This window comes from Hyperolius riggenbachi, chromosome 11 (genome assembly GCF_040937935.1).
Source record: "Hyperolius riggenbachi isolate aHypRig1 chromosome 11, aHypRig1.pri, whole genome shotgun sequence".
Classification (NCBI taxonomy): domain Eukaryota; kingdom Metazoa; phylum Chordata; class Amphibia; order Anura; family Hyperoliidae; genus Hyperolius; species Hyperolius riggenbachi.
In genome coordinates, this window is record NC_090656.1 from 202,879,216 (window position 1) to 202,896,519 (window position 17,304).

The window sequence follows — 17,304 nt, forward strand, 5'->3', positions numbered from 1 at the left end:
ATTTGACCAATTGGACGAGTACACAAAAAAGGGGGTGACAACACTGAAATGTGGGGAGCAAGAGAAGACAGGCAAAGCTCTATAGGATCCAGAGCCTTCCCTCTCCATAGGTATCTGCCTTTTTTTTTATGTCACTTCACATGTCCTGTCAGATCCAGCAGCACCTGCTGAGTTTAGCACATCACAGGAGTGCTAAAAAAAAAAAAAAAAAAAAAAAAAAAAAGACCTAAAAAGGCCACCAGAAGCATCAAGGACAGGATTCAGGGTGTTTGTTGGCCAACCATCATTTATGTGTGTCTAACAATCCAAGACTACCCAGAGACTCTACTCGTGTTACCACAATTACACCATTCACAGAGCTGGTATAACTCCAAGAAAAAAATGTTTTTATTTAATACACCTTCAGCAGTGAGAAGAAAAATGTATAATCTAGAAAAGCAGAATCCTCTGTGGATGACGGGAGTTGGCGGGTCTGCATGGAGCATCTCCAGAGAAATGACACAGGATGGCATCCAACAAAAATGGGCACAAATATAAAAAGAAAAAAAATTCCTAAATTTAGTGCTCCATCGGCTCCTCGGGCTTATCTGCTGGATCCTCGGCTGGGGGTGCGACCTGGAGAGAAGGGAGATCGGACCATGAGTAACATAATGTTCCAACACAGCATCAGAGGCGGGACAAGGTCCTCCTGCACCCAAGGCTGAGACACCAAAGTGTGCCCCTCCATCCCTCACACCCTAGCCGTCACACACTGATTGCTATTAGACTAATACAATACAATACAATAACATTTCTATAGCGCTTTTCTCCCATAGGACTCAAAGCGCTTAGGCTCTCTCAGATTCAGTAATTAGTAGGATGAAGTATTCACACAACAAAAGTTATATTTCTGCAAATGCCAGACTGAACAGGTGGGTTTTCAGTCTGGATTTAAACACGTCCAGGGATGGGGCTGTCCTGATCTGTTGAGGTAAGGAGTTCCAAAACGTAGGGGCAGCATGACAGAAGGCTCTGGGACCAAAAGTTTCCAAGTGGACTCTGGGTATGACTAGATTATTAGAACCTGTGGATCTGAGAATGCGGGGATTGCTACGCAGCTGTAACATATCTTTCATGTATCCAGGGCCTAGATTATTCAGGGATTTAAATGTCAGTAGGCCGATGTTGAATAGGACCCTCCATTCTATAGGTAGCCAGTGAAGGAAGGGAATGCAGGACTGGCATTATGTGGCAGTGACGGGGTTGGTTGGTTAGCAGTCTGGCAGCAGTATTCTGTATCAGCTGTAGGCGGTACAAGACCTTTTTTGGAAGGCCAGTGTAGAGAGCATTGCAGTAGTCCAGTCGGGATGTGATGAAGGCGTGGACTAAGGTTGGCAGATCTTCTGGGGGTAGACTAAAAGGTGCCACAGGGCCCACAACCTCCCCAACACCTTAATATCTAGTTATCTGGCTTGCAGTCACTGCTATGTATCCCCTTTTCTTATTTCTTTCTGCTTCATACACAATTAGGAATGACAGCTGAATGAATTGTGCGCCCCCTCCTACACTGCGCCCTGAGGCTGGAGCCTCTCCAGCCTATGCCTCAGCCCGGCCCTGCACAGCATCATATTAACCCTTTGGGGACCGGCCGCCTAACCCCCCTTAAGGACCAGGTGATTTTGCTGAAGGGGGGGGGGGGTTATGCAGCCAGATCCCCCATGCAGTTGGCAAGGCTTGGTGTTCTCTATGTGTCTAGGTGTCCCCCTTGTATGCAGCACCCATTACTCACCTCCCAGGCTCCAGTGGTTAACCGCTGTGGACCCCTCCAGTCAGCATCCCCGCTCGTACTGCCACTCAGTTCTGGGTCGTGGCTTGATGTCGTCATCAAGCCGGGACCCGGCACTGACGTCAGAGAAAGCAGGGATGCCGGCCAGAGCAGTGGGGAGCACCGATCATCGTGGGAACGGCAGGAAGGTGAGTGGAACCTCTTCTTCCCCCCTACCACCGCAGCTGCCAATAGTGATCACTATGATCCGCCAACGATCATAGTGACCACGTGATCAGAAGCCATACGCGATGGCTTCTGATCACTGAGGGGAGATGTCAGCTGTCATATGACAGCTTAAAGAGAACCTTAACTGTGAGCAGTTTTTCAAATAAAAATTTCCCATACTACTTACATTGCACTGTGCTTATCTAACTGATGTTCGCCGTTCTGCTCATTCCCGCTCTCCGTTGGTGGCATAGTTTCGATTTGATGATGTCACAAACATGGCGCCGAACAGTAGCTATTATTTCCGGGGCAGCGTGGAGCCCAGGATGTGTTCTGAGCATGTACTCCCGCACTGTCAGATTCTGCTGCGGCGTACGAGCACGCTGACAGATCGACTCAGTGTGGAGCATGCGCACTAACTGTGCAGATGCCGGCTGTGTTTCCTCAATCAATAAAGTACCACCCACTGTTAGCTTGTAAGAGGAAATCACAGCCGGCCATAGTAAGGCACGCTATGATTCACAATGTGCCTCCGCTCAAGTTGGACAACAGCGCAGGCGCGAAATAGAGACGGGCGCAAGGACCATGCGAGGGAGGTGGATTAGTCAACAGTACTTCTGGGGAAAGTACTGTGCGACTGATCAGTCGGCCGAAAATGACGAGGCACACTACAGGGCTCAGAGGCACAATTTGAAACAGCAGACAGTGCGGTAAGTGTCTGCTGTACTATCTACATTGACTGGAATAGTTGTTTTTAATGTATGTGTCGGTTAAGGTTCTCTTTAATCTCCCCTCTCGGGTGCGCATGATCGCGTCGGGAGTGGAAACGGCGGGCGGCGTAGATCCTATGCTGCACCAGGCTAGAACAGCCACAAGTGCGGTGTAAGATCTAATACAGTCGGTCCCCAAAAGGTTAAAGTGTAACTCCAACCACAAGAATGACAACAGTTTTCAGTAGAGCTAGCTTGAACTCTCATGGCCTGTCACTGTACCGAGATCATAGTCTGGGGGGTCTCATCGCTGAACGGTGAGGAGGAGGGCCATGGGGGAAGCCTCTGTAGGATCCTGAGGCTAACCTCTCCCAAGGTTAGTACCAAAATTGAGGTATTTTTGCCCCTTTTGGTAAATGTTAAAGCAGAGGTGTCAAACACAAGGCCCACGGATTGAATTTTGTGTGGCCCTCGAGAGCGGTGTCTTGTCACTTCTGTTCTTCCCAGCAGCTGCGCACTCTATAATTCTGAACCTCAAGGTTACGATCACATGACATGCATTTGGAGCCAGAGGTCTTCACCATAAAGCATGTGGCTGCCAGGACGTTTAGAGGAGACCCAACACAGCACTGGAGCAGGTGAATATTAAACTACTCCACCACGCTGCAGAAGGGGGAGGAGCAGGAACCCCCCCTTCCCGGTCACCATAGGCTACTTTACTTTAGTTGAGTAGCTACATACTTTAGTTGAGACAATTTGGCCCACAACTTAGAATAGGTTTTAGATTTTGGCCCCTAACATGATAGAGGCCCAGTGCACACCAAAAAACCTCTAGCAGATCTGCAAAATGCTAGAGGTTTTTGAAGCAGATTTCAGAGCGATTCTAGGTATGTTTAGAGACGTTTTCTAAACATGCCTAGCGTTTTTTTGGAGCGTTTTTGTGTAGCAGATTTTATATATTGTTACAGTAGCTGTTACTGAACAGCTACTGTAACAAAAACTCCTGAAAAACCGCTCTGTTCTAGCGTTTTTCAGAGCGTTTTTCCACTTTCCTATCGAAAAAATGCTGTAGCCCTCGAGTTAGCGGTTCTGGAAAAAACGACCCGCTCTGGTGTGCACCAGCCCATTCATTTTCATTAGCCAAGCGGTTTCCCCCTGCAAGCGTTTTAAAAAACGCTCCAGAACCGCTCTGGTGTGCACCAGCCCTGAGTTTGACACTCCGTGAACCAGGAAGGTAGAGAACCTGTTGCTCGGGAGCCAGATGTGGCTCTTTTGATGGCTACATCTGGCTCACAGACAAATAAGTAGGGATTGATTCACTAATCTACACTGCTCAAGCAGTGCAGCTTAATGTGGCAGTGCAAGTCAAAATTTCAAAGTAGGCATGCTATTGCTGTAGCATACACTACTAACTTACTAGCGTTCCCTAAAAAAAATAAACAGCTGCTCCAATTGTCCCACTCTGGACCCCGTCAGGTCCAGTGACTTTGTAGGACGAGATCCCCGCACTTTGATTGGCCCAATAGGTTACCTGTCACTTGACAGGCAGCCTATTGGGCCAAAGTGCGGGGATCTCGTCCTACAAAGTGTATCAATCACCAAGTCAGCTAGCTAATTGTACAAGCTGTTAGTCTGTATTTCTCCTGTCTGGCTCTCGGATGTTGCTGAAACCCAAGAGAAGCTAAAGACGTGTCTGAAACTTCCGCTGCCCGGTGGATCAACTGTGTACACATCACCGCAGCAACAGGGACGTAAGCCCTCTGCTGCGCATGCGCACTGTCCCAGTTTGAAACATATTGTATGGCTCTCACGGAAATACATTTTTAAAATATGTGGTGGTTCCTGACCCCCGCTCTATGGTATCCAGAGCATTTCCTCTACTTGGATATAGATCTAACCTGAAGTTCTCAATCTTCAGGATTGTTTTAATTCCTGATACAGAACCAGGATATAGATCAGGTGACTCCACCAGTTGCATGCTTGTTCCAGAAGTGAATCAGGACCAAACAAAGGCATGACAGGACAGTCAGGTATCGGATTTTTTTTTTTTGAAAGGCAAAAGATGGCCACCCCCAAATTCCTCTTACTACAGTTCTCTTGTATAGCTTCTCTTTGTAATGTCCCCCATGCAATGTCACCCACCTTCCTCTGTGGTCTCTCTTCCAGGCCTTCCAGGAATGATGCCACCTCGTCGTCATCATAGATGGTGAACTCCATGTCTTTACCGACAATGCCGATGGAAACATTCTACAAGACAAACAATATTCCAGTTACTTCCTCCAGCTGATAATTGCCGTGTGCTTGTAAATGGCCGGATGTCCCTGTCCGGCTCCAACTTCCTGTGTTTGATTAAGGTGCAGGAAAACTGCCAGGCCTGAAGACAGCTGTTGGCGGAGTCAGTAAGGAGGAACTCTACAGTCACAGGACGTTACAGCTAAACTCTGCACAGCTGAAAAAGCTCATTCTCCTTGGTATAAATTATAAATCCAGCATTTGATGACTGAAGTTGATGCCTGAATCTGCATCAACTTGGAATTATTAGCATCTCAGTAAGGGCCCTTTTACACTTAATGCGTCGGTATGTTTTTTTCCATAGCAGTGCATTGTGCAAAAGCTTTCAATTAAAACATGTGAAGATGGAACTGAGCCATAGGAAAAACATTGAAAAAGGGCCCTTACCATCTGTACTGCCTAAGGGCTGGAACTCACTAGAGCGTTTTTTGAGCTTTTAGGGAGCGTTTTAAAAATCGCTAGCGCTTTCCCTAAATATATGTAACAAATTCCACAGTAGAGATTGTGATTAGCATCACACATTGCGATTTGAGTGCGATTTTAAATTAATGCAAACTGTAAAAAAATTATGATACATTGAAAGGACCAATCAGAATTAAAATTGCAAATCGCTATCACAATCGCTGGCAAAAAGCTTAAATTTTTTAAAATCGCTCCCAAAAGCACCGGAAAACACTCATGAAATCGCTTACAAAACGCTAATTAAAAACGCTAGAGATTGCGCTAACGTTTTGCAATTTGTAGTGGGTTCCAGGCTTAAAAGGTAAATGGATTCGGTGGAAGGAGGGATGTCCTGGTTTAGGGATTGTCAAGGAGATGGAAATAATTTTGAGTTGATGCAGGATTATTCAAATTTTGTATGCAAATTTCTGAAGCTTGAAAATGGACCAATCGAATTTTACCTCAGCAGGATTTGATTGGTTCATGGTCAAGCTGCTTAAATTTACATACAAAGTTTGCCTAATGCTGCATCAACTCAAAATGATTTGCATCTCATTGACCATCCCTAGTCTTGGTAATAGGTGCAGTAGTTAAAGTGGACCCAAATTAAAAATACAAGATTTCAGAAATAAAATGTATTTTCTAAATTATAATAATAAATAGCAGCCTTTTTTCAGCTGCATGATGAGAAATATAAAATATTTTACATTTAGTGGAGAAACCCCTCCCTTCCTTTCATATTGCCAGGACAGAATCCAGCAAACTGTTGGAGTAGAAGGTGTCCAGCAAAGGAGGAATTGCTAATGGCTGCCACCTGTATAACCCTAGTTATGCAAAGAGAAGGGTGAACGCATGCACTGAAATGCTCTCATAGGCTTGAATGAGTGTTTATTTATCTTTGTATGTGTCAGAGTGGTGCAACTAAGTATTTTGAATTAAAAAAAATGTTTGGTTTGGGTCCGCTTTAAGAGCTGAGACACAAGAGGAGAATCTTCCAGCAGCGCATAGGAAGCCCAAAATAATGTCGGCACCAGGTGAGCAGAGCTGGAAACGAAGGGTGCCCAAACACTGCTTATTTTGCAGGTTGATGGACCAGTCAATACGATCATTTTAATAAAAACTGGAGGAGACTCTTTGTCGCAACATAGTAACCCGGTCAATATTTTGATTGATTTATGTCCAAAATTGGTCTCGAGGGCTTAATTGGGTGTACGTTTGATTTCCAGACAACCGATTTTGGCCAAAATAGGCACTGCTTGTTGCGGCAAACATTTTCATCCGATTGGATAAAATTATCAAATCAGATGGTCGATAGGGTTACAACATCTCTAGATGTATGGCCAGCTTTAAAAAGAAACTGCAGTGAAAATAATGTAATAAAAAAAGTGCTTAATTTTTACAATAATTATGTATAAAATTATTTAGTCAGTGTTTGTCCATTTTAAAATCTTTCCTCTCCCTGATTTACATTCTGACATTTATCACATGGTGACATTTTTACTGCTTGCAGGTGATGTCACTGGAAGGAGATGCTGCTTGCTTTTTTGGCAGATGGAAACAGCTGTTATTTTCCACAATGCAACAAGGCTCCCACAGTGTGATGTCAGGACCTCAGAGCTGTGAGGCGCTGACACACTGTGGGAGGGGTTTCACCACAATATCAGCCATACGGAGCCCCTGATTGAGCGGTTTGAGAAAAGGAATAGATTTCTCATGTAAAGGGGGGTATCAGCTACTGATTGGGATGAATTTCAATTCTTACGGTCTCTCTTTAAACTAAGAAATGTAAATTGTTCTGCACAGTCCTGGCGAACCACTAAAAGGAACTTATTCAATAGGCTCACTGCCCATGCAAACAGCTTGTTCACATCCAGAATAGGCAGCGATAAACCCGGTAAACTGCAAATAAAATAAAGAAAAAAAAAACCTCTTCTCATGATAAAGTTTTAAAAACAAATACAGATTATTGCACTCACTCCTAAGAGAAGAGTGGAGTACAGCATACACAGCTAGGATAGGAGACCGGAACTACCGTGGCTAGTGAAGCTGCAAGATGTGAAGTCACAGCCCAGCTGAATGCGTCTGCGCAACCGCCTACAGGAGGAGCGTCAACATGTTTTGGGGGCCTCCCCTACACCTGCAGTGTCAGTTTATAAGAAGGTGTACAGCTACGCATCTACTTGAGGTCTCATGGCTCTACAGGCCACTGTAGTTCTGCTCCGGTCTCCTACTGTAGTGGAATACACTGTATTCCACTCTTCTCTTAGGGCCTAGTTTATGAATAGGACGCAGCACCTGTGCTGTTGCGAGGTCGCAGCCAAATCGCTATAGCCATGCCATGCACAACTAGGGGATTCAGATGCGTGCTGCTGTGAACTGCAGCAATGTAGTCTGAATCGTACCGGCATGCAATTTGGACAGCAAGTCTATTGACTGAATAGACATTAAAACGGGTGGAACCATCCAATGCAGAAAAGATAGGCTAATAAAGCTGTTGATCTACTAAACAGAGAGGAAATCTTACCTCTCATGAAAATTTGGAATTTGCTTCCTCAGGTCAGTGAAAAAGCTGGTGCCCTAACTGCTATGGCTGTGTAGTGAGCATGAGCACCTCCGTCACCTGAGGAAGTGGGCAAGCACCCGCGAAACTTGTTAATTTTATGTGCTTTTTTTCAATAGACTGGTCCAAAATCTTCTAGAGAGGTAAGATTACCTCTCTGTTTATAAGATCAACAGCTTTATAAGCCTATCTTATGTATTGGGCACCTCCACCCATTTTAGGTGTCTTGCCACACCCAGGGACGGATCCAGACCAAGTTGTGCCTGGGGCAAGGTCAGGTTTTGGCGCCTAAAGGTCAAGTTTTGGTGCCTAAACTGCCATTCATTTTGCTGCCTTTTTAAGAATTCAACAAACTGCGCCTGGGGCAAGATACCCGCTTGCCCCCCCCCCCCCCCCCCCATAGATCCGTCCCTGGCCACACCTCTTTAGAGGGGATCGTTTTTTAGTTTGTTCCAAAAAACATTCAGAGTGCGACCACCCAGTTCCTGTTACAGACCTGGAAAACTATGTGGGGACGGTTTATTTCCTGCCTGCTCTGACTGTGGTTGCAAGGATTTGCATCCCACCTTTGGGAGTATATACATCCTTAGCAATTTGCTTTTCTGAATCTTACACCATTCTTCACCATTGGGCTCCTGGTCTGCGTTAGTCTTTTAGATGAGCCTGGGGTTGTCATTAATCACAGGAACTATCAACACAAGTTATCTATTGAATGAATAGGCAGCATTTCCCTTTCCAACTTGCATGCGAGGAAATGCTGGACATTCCACACTAGTGGACATAGGCCCTTAGGAGTAAGTGCAATCATCTGTATTTGTTCTTATCCATTAACCACCTTTGGTCCGTGGGAATTGAAATCTACACCCAGTTTATGGCTGCTTATTCCTGTAAGGTTGTAGATTTCAACTACTGCGCCTAACAGTCCCGCCGCTATCCTGTCACTGCAGGCCACTCACTCTGCAGTCGCTATGGCAGCAGAGCTCCATGTCAGGTCAGGAGCCGGTTTCATTGGCTCCTGACCCCGTGATCATGGTGAGCCAATCTCATTGGCTCACATTGATCTCAGGGGAAGGAGCCAATGAAATCGGCGCCTGACCGCCTCACAGAACTCTGCCGTCATAGTGACTGCAGGGCGCGTGGGCTTCAGTGACGGGTGAGCAGCTGGTCTGTGTGGCGAGCCATCGATAAGCCCCGTTTTTTTGGTTCCAGCACTCTCTCACTGGTCCTTATAGCTAATGGGAGTCTTTAAAAAAAAAAAAAAAAAAAAAAAAAGATACTTACCTAAGAAGAGGGAAGGCTCTGGGTCCTAATGAGCTTTCCCTCTCCTCTCCCGGTGCCCTTGTTGCAGCGGCAGTTCCTCCGCTTATTTCCTCCACTTATATCCCCCGCCGTGGGGGACTTTGGAAGTGTTCGGGAGCGGATTTCTCCCGAAGACAGGCGTCTCCATACTGCGCACGTGCAAGTGTGCGAGAGGGGTCGCTCGCGCTTGCGCAGTATAGAGCGGCCAGTCTTCGGGAGCACTCGGGAGAGAGCAGTATTTGACTAATTTAGTCAAATACTGCTACGGGGGATCCTGCGCTGGAACGGGCAGCGGGAGAGGAGAGGGAAGGCTCAATAGGACCCAGAGCCTTCCCTTTCCTTAAGTATATATTTTTTTAAAAAGGTTCCCATTGACTTTAAGGGGCCAGAGATTGCTGGTACACAAGTGGTTAAAATTAATCAAGCTAGAAGAGGGGTGTGCCTTTGTTTTTATTATATGGCGATCTGTACAGAGATCTCCCATAGCATAGCAGTGTGTGATGCTGCTCTGTCACTGCAGCAATGTCACAGCTAAGTGACAGAACCATAAACAGATGTCACACAGCGATGAGGGCACACGGCCTAGCTGCACGCAGTCATTAATCTCTCAGAAGGCACGATGCGCTCTTCTCTGTGTGCTTCAGCTTTCTTTAGTTCCGCTTTGAGGTTCAAATATAGATTTCAGCAGAAATCTTTAATGCACAGATTTAAGTGCAAATATTGTTCTGCAACGCTATGGGCCATCATCTCCCCACCACTCCTACTCACCCCCCCCCCCCCCCCCAACCCTCGCATGGAGATATTCCAATATGTCCTATCTATTTTAAATCAATATACTGCACAAAATCAAAACAGATATATTGGGGCAACAGATAACTGGCAGATTTGATCAAATTGATTGAATTAGATGGGAATCTGATGGAAAAATCTATGCGTGACTAGTAACATAAGTCCACAGAACACTATCCCAAAACTTTTGTGGTAGTGTTCTGTGTACTGATGAAACAAAATTAGAACTGTTTGGGCCCATGGATCAACACTATGTTTGGAGAAGGAAGGACAAGGCCTATGAAGAAAAGAACACATTACCTACTGTGAAGCATGGCGGGGGGTCAATCATGCTTTGGGGCAGTTTTACTTCTGCAGGTACAGAGAAGCTTCAGCGTGTGCGAGGTATCACGAATTCTCTTCAGTACCAGGAGATATTGGAAGAAAATGTGATGCAGTCCGTCACAAACCTGAGGCTTGGGAGACGTTGGACCTTTCAACAGGACAATGATCCCAAGCATACCTCTAAGTCCACTAGAGCATGGTTGCAGATTGAGGGCTCGTTCCCACTATCGCGAATCTGCATGCGTCCAACGCATGCAGATCCGCACATGTAATGCAAGTGGATGGGCCTGTTTCCACTGTAGCGTTGTTGAGGTGCGTTTTTTTCAGCGTGAAAAAACGCACAAAAGAGCCAACGATTTCGCCTGCGTCGGGAATCCGTGCGAATCGCCGCTAATGTATTTAATAGTAAAAACGCATGCGTTTGTTACATGCGTTTTTACCCGCGATTTCGCGTGCGATTTCGCACCTTTTTCAATTTTATTTAGCCCTGGCAGTGTCATGGTTAATTTCGCATGGCACCCTGCCATGCGAAATCGCAGGCGAAATCGCGGGTAAAAACGCATGTGGAAACACATCCGCATGCGTTTTTACAAGCGTCGGAATGCGGCCGAAATCGCGTCGCAACAGTGGAAACAAGCCCTAAAGGCTGGAACATTTTGAAGTGTACATCGCAGTCACCAGACTTAAATCCGATTGAGAACCTCTGGTGGGACCTAAAGAAAGCAGTTGCAGCACGCAAGCCTAAGTATGTGACTGAACTGGAGGCTTTTGCCCATGAAGAATGGGCTAAGATACCCATAGATCGCTGCAAGACACTTGTGTCAAGCTATGCTTCAAGTTTAAAAGCTGTTATAACTGGAAAAGGATGTTGTACGAAGTACTAAGAATAAATGTCACTTGGGGGTTGAATAAAACTGATGATGTGAGCACAGAAAAGACATTTGTGGTTATTTCATTATAATTGTTATGTTGTATTTGTCTGACTTACAAGTGCCTCTTTGATTTAATTGTAAACAAGATGACTGAAATGATCAAAATCAATGTCAAACTGGCCAAAACACTCAATTTCAGTGGGGGTTGAATAATTTTAAACACAACTGTAGCCTTAAAGGGACTCAGAGCTGGATTAAACAGAACGTTTTATACACACGTGGGACTTCCTCCAGCCCCATACGCATGTATTGCTCCCACGCCGCCGTCCTCAGTCTTCCCGCAGCTCTGATACTCGGTCCCCGCACTTCCGTCAGTCGGGCCAGTCTACGCAGGAGAAGTGAGCCCCCTACATATCTCTCCAGCGGCTGCTGGAGAGATACACAAACAGCGTACTTTACTTACGTCTGACTGGTTCCGACTGACGGAAGTGTGGGACCGGGTATCAGAGCTGCGGGATGACTGAGGACGGCGGCGTGGGAGCAATACATGCGTATGGGGCTGGAGAAAGCCCCAGGTGTATATAAAACATTTTGTTTAATCCAGCTCTGGTACACTTTAAAATGGCAGTCAGATAAATCCCTGGATCAACTCTCCTGGGAATTACCTAGTAATGATAGCTGTGGATGCCCTTCAGTGCAAGGAAAGTATCCAAGGCCCCTTTAAATGCAGATATAGCGTTTGCCATAACTAATTCCTTATTAAAGGGAACCCGAGGTGATAGGGATACGTTGGCTGCCATATTTCTCTCCCTTTAAACAAGCATACAGATCAGGTGCTCTGACTCAAGTTTGACTGGATTAGCCACATGCTCATTTCAGGATTGTGACGGAGACTGCCAATGCTAGAAGATCAACAGGACTGCTAGGCAACTGGAATGGTTTAAAAGGAATTAAATATGGCAGCCTCCATATCATGCTCACTTCAGGTTCACTTTAAGTCCAATCTTTCCCCCATGATGACTCTCGCTGACTTGTGTGTTACCACATAGCCAAGTTACATAGGGAGTCATCATTACCAGCAATGTCTGCAGCATTTAACTACAATACCCTGCCTGCCAAATGTCTAGAAACGCCCAACCAATTAGCATTTCTGAGATCTACTGTAAGGGTGGGCAATGGCACTGGTATTTACAATAAAATTATAGCATTAGGAGTAAAGGAGATGTAGTCAGACCAACATTTACAACTACAGATACTTGATAAAAATAAATAAATCAGTAGTTAAAAGTCATCTTCGCTTTTAGAACCTTTTTGGCAGCTAGTTGCTCTTTGCTTGTTGGGGATTTTGCTTGGACTTTCTGCTCCCACAGCAACTTAATGGGATTCAGGTCAGGACAGACAGGAATCAGATTAGAGATCTCTCTCCAGATACCAGTTACACAGCTTGGATGGGATGATTATGATGGGAGTTTCCAAATTGTTAACAGCCGCTGCATATCTACTGAATCTACACCCTGCTTCATTACAAAAACTCAGCATTTTTAAAAATTAGTTCCTTGAAGGCCATCCGCAAAAGTTCAATGTCACTTACCTGGAGCTTCCCCATCCCCCCCCCCCCCCCGCAGTCTATCATGTCCCTCGGAGTTCTCCTGATCCCCTTCAGTGGGCCGCTGTCCTCTAAGAAAGATGTGAGACTAGAACTCTAGTTCTAGTCCCATAGGCGGGAGTGTTGTACGCATGAGCAATTCACAAAAATATAAACTGCACATGTGCAGAACTGCTCCCAGCTACAGGAGCGCTGATCCAGGAGGCGCACAGCCTGGGCCACGCATGCGCAGATGGCAAACTTTCAGAGAAGGACAGAACACACTGGAGAGGATCGGGAGGACTCTGAGGTACCTCAAAGACTGCGGGGTGGGGGGCCGGGGCAATGCAGAACTGTGGAATGTTATACAGGATATCTGGAATGAGCTGTCACATCCGCACTTCTGAAAGGAAGTTTGGCCCAGCGACAAGGTGCTTTGTGGACAGCCAGAAGCTAGGCCTAGTGGCAGCTTCTCACTCAGAGAAAGAAGGGGTACGGGGGAGGGAAGGGGTGCACAGTGACCCTGCCCCATGTTGAAGAATTACCTAGGGGAGTAGGAGGGGGTTCTGGGGGTCCTTTGTACTAAGTAGTGGAAAAGAGGGATTAATATTACTTTTTGCATTTAGGATTTAGCAGTTTATTCAGAGTGGAAACTGATTTCCAATGATTGGAGATAGCTGTGCAGTGTGTGGGCAGGCAATAGATCCGTCTCGGATCAGAATCCATCAGTGGGATCTATCGGAATGGTCGATCTGGTGGCAAACTGGCAGGTGTATGGGCACCTTTAGTACTCTGGGAAGCAGTCTTACCTTCGTGGTCAGGTCTTGCTCCGCAGGCAGCGTCTCTCTCAGGCCACGCAGTCCATGTTTCACCAGCTCATTCAGGTTACCTGTGTGGAAATCATCAGTAACAAGTCAGGAGATGACCCCGTGGCTCCTGTCCAGGCACACAGGCCTGGACAGGAGCCACGTTTCCACGGCACCACAGCCTGTGCCTATAATTCTACTAGAGGCCTAGATTCACCCCATCCCATCTTGTAATGGAGCAATGGCTTTTGAGCAATCTTCCACTGCATACAACAACAACCCCTCCCTCTTGAGAACATAAAGATTATGCAGGTATGCATAACTAATTTTTCCTCACCTCAGCGGGAGTCTAGGAGGCCTACAATAAAGCCTCGTACACGATAACGACCACCTCAGCGCGCGCGTGTGGCCGACTACCCCAGATGCCCAACCCGTGAGTGATCTGCCTCGATGACGGACTGCATGATATGGCCGCATTCAAAACAAGTACAAGTCGGTCAAATGACTTGTACACATGTGGCCAACTGCACGATATCAGCCCAACAGTCGTGTGAGTAGATCCAACGATTGGATTGAGCAAACTGACTGTTAGCAGTTGGTCATTTAGTTGTCTGCCTGCGTACACATGCCTGATTGTCGTTCAACAGACTAAAGTCAGACAATAATCAGGCAGTTTGGTTGAGCGTGAGTACGAGAAGATTAATTATTTGGTTTATTGTGAAAAAAACGCAAATAGGACAAAATAATTGAAAACATCAGCGTGCATAACCATTTACTCCCTTGGAGTCAGAATAGTACTTTATGTGGCCATCTTTTGTAGCAATTACAGCTGCAAGTCGCTTTGGATAAATCAGTATGAGCTTTCCGTATTTTGCCGCTGGGATTTTTGGCCATTCCTCAAGGCAAAACTGCTCTAGCTCTATCATGTTGGATTTTTTTTTGTTTGTGAACAGCAATCTTCAAGTCCAACAAGAGATACTCTATTGGATTGAGGTCTGGACTAGGACTAGGCCATTCTAACACATTTAAATATTTCCGCTTAGAGGAATCATCAAGCGATCACTGCTACCCCCTGTTCTACTTACCTGGGGCTTCCTCCAGCCCCTTGCAGCCGACATCTCCCACGCCGCAGCTCCTCTCTCAGTCACCGGCCCGGGGTCCCCGCCGTGGCAGAGGCCGACCCACAGTACAGTCCAGACAATGTGGACTTAATTGACAGCGGCGCTCGCGCAGTAGAGGGCAGCCTGGTGAGACAGTCAAAGACCCCGGGCCGGCGGCTGAGAGCGGAGATGCGGTCTGGGACATGTCGGCTGCAAGGGGCTGGAGGAAGCCCCAGGTAAGTAGATCAGGCTGTAGCAGATTGCTTCATGATTCCTTTAAACCCCAAGTGTTTTAACAGTAGGTTTTGGGTCATTGACCTGCTGGAAGGTGAACCTCCATCCCAGTCTCAAACCACTGGCAGACAGACACAGGTTTTTCCTTAAGAATATCCCTGTATTTAGCACCATCCATCCTTCCCTCGACTCAAACTAGTTCCCCAGTCCCTGCTGCTAAATAACATCTCCACAGCATGATGCTGCCACCACGTTTCACTGTGGCAATGTGTTCCTGGGGTGATGAGATGTGTTGGGTTTGCGCCAGATAGTATTCTCCTTGGTGGCCAAAAACTAAACTTTAGTCTTGTCTGACCAGAGCACCTTCCTCCATACATTTGGGGAGTTGCCCACATGCCTTTGGGCAAACTCAAAATGTACCTTCTTATTTTGAATGCTAAGTAATGTTTTTTTTCTTCCATAAAGCCCAGCTCTATGGAATGTACAGCTTATTATGGTCCTATGGACAGATACTCCAGTCTCTGGCGTGGAACTTTGCTATTCCTGCAGGGTTACCTTTGGTCTCTGCGCTGCCTCTCTGATTAATGCCCTCCGAGCCTGGCCTTTTATTTTGTTGGGCGGCCCTCTTTTGGCAGGTTTGTTATGGTACCGTGTTCTTTCCATTTGAAAATCATAGATTTGATGGTGCTCCAGAAGATAATCAAAGTTTGGGATATTTTTCTATAGCCCAATCCTAACTTGTACTTTTCAACAACTTTGTCCCTTCCATGTTTGGAGAGCTCCTTGGTCTTCATGGTGTGATGCCTCAGCTTAGTGGTGCTAAAACCTCTGAGGTATTTCTGAAAAGGTGATTATACTGACAGATCATGTGACGTTTAGGTGGCAACACAGGTGGACTGCATTTAACTTTTTATGTGAATTTTGATGGTAATTGGTTGCACCAGGACTTCTTAGGGCAGAAGGGGTGAATACATATCTTCAGTTCATTTTTTTAAATTTTATTTGCTATTAAGATATTTTTCACATTTCACTTTACCAGCTTTTATTTTTGTGCAGATCCAGGACGTGGCGGCTGCACTGGACTGATGGGCTCCTCCTCCCATAGTCTGACCCACCCTTACAAACAAGTCACAGAGCAGACATCCTCCACCTACACACAGCACATGAAGAGGACTCACATTCGCTGAACTCAGACATGTGTCTCTCCAGGTAGGTGCGGGCGGACTGGGACCGCGCTCCAATGGACATAGCTTTGCAGTCAAAGTAGTTTGCAGAGGGGCAGGTCTGGAAGATATGTGGCCCCATGTCCTGCCGAGGAGGGAACAGTACACCAAGGTTTAGTATTTTGTTGTTCTACCTTCTTACATCTCAATTTTTTAAACAGAACGTTTTATTAAAAACAAGTACATAACATTTTGCAGTGAAAAGAATATAAAGTGCTTGGTACACCAGCTGATTGTAGCTGGGCTGCAGGCAGAATACATGGAAGTAAAGATGGATCATCCACAGAGCAGGTGCCTAGGGCCTAATGGGTGTTCAGAGGTCTTTGTGGAACTCCCTCTGACCCTGCGCTCCGTCTTCCCAAATAAAAAAGCCAGGGGGAGCCAAACCTGCTGTCCTGCCTTGGGCCCCGTTTTACCTTGAAAGAAAATTATGCCATACAAAGGTGAGGACATGTATGCTGGGCCGGTAGCAGGCACCACTTTATTAAGTGGCCAACCTCTGACCCGGAGGGAGTAGCTCTGCGCATGCGCAGTCTGTCAGTTCAGAATGCTGTGACTGTGGACTCCATTTCCATGTGACTTCCTATGTGACTGGAGCACACGCTGATGTAACGCAAGATTGGAGACCGCAAACACAGTATTCAGAACTGACAGACTGCGCATGCGCAGAGCTACTACCTCCGGGTCAAAGGTTAGCAACTTACTAAAGTCACGCCTGCTACCGCAACAAAACAGACTCTTGGGAATAATCTGAAACATTTGCAAGGCTGAGCATACACTACCTATGTATTGCCTCGTTTTCACCCTCACTACTCCGCTCAGGTATCCTTTACAGAAAGCCTGACGGGAGAGGGATATGGAGGCTGCCATCACAATTATTTTTTTTAAACAATGCAGATTGCCTGGCTGTCCTGTTGATCCTCTGCCTCAGATACTTTTAAAATTACAGACCCTGAAAAAGCATGCAGATCGGATGTTTGATTTAAGTATGACTGCATTTGCCACATGCTCGTTTCAGGTGTGTGATACAGACACTACTGATGCATGAAAGATCAGCAGAATGCCAGGCAACTGGTATTGTTTACAATGAGATAAAT

The 17,304-nt window shown here is 46.1% G+C and overlaps 1 protein-coding gene across 1 annotated transcript in view; it reads right to left on the bottom strand.

Moving 5' to 3' along the window:
- Positions 1 to 369: 369 nt before the first annotated feature.
- PSMA1 (proteasome 20S subunit alpha 1) overlaps positions 370 to 17,304 on the bottom strand; it is a 43,890-nt gene continuing 26,955 nt past the window's right edge. Inside the window, exons 7-10 of the mRNA XM_068261272.1 lie at positions 16,163 to 16,292; positions 13,654 to 13,733; positions 4,825 to 4,929; positions 370 to 615 (exon numbers count right to left, since the gene is read on the bottom strand). Coding sequence (XP_068117373.1) covers positions 559 to 615; positions 4,825 to 4,929; positions 13,654 to 13,733; positions 16,163 to 16,292 — 372 coding nt within the window. The 3' untranslated portion in view covers positions 370 to 558. The remainder of the gene's footprint in view (positions 616 to 4,824; positions 4,930 to 13,653; positions 13,734 to 16,162; positions 16,293 to 17,304) is intronic.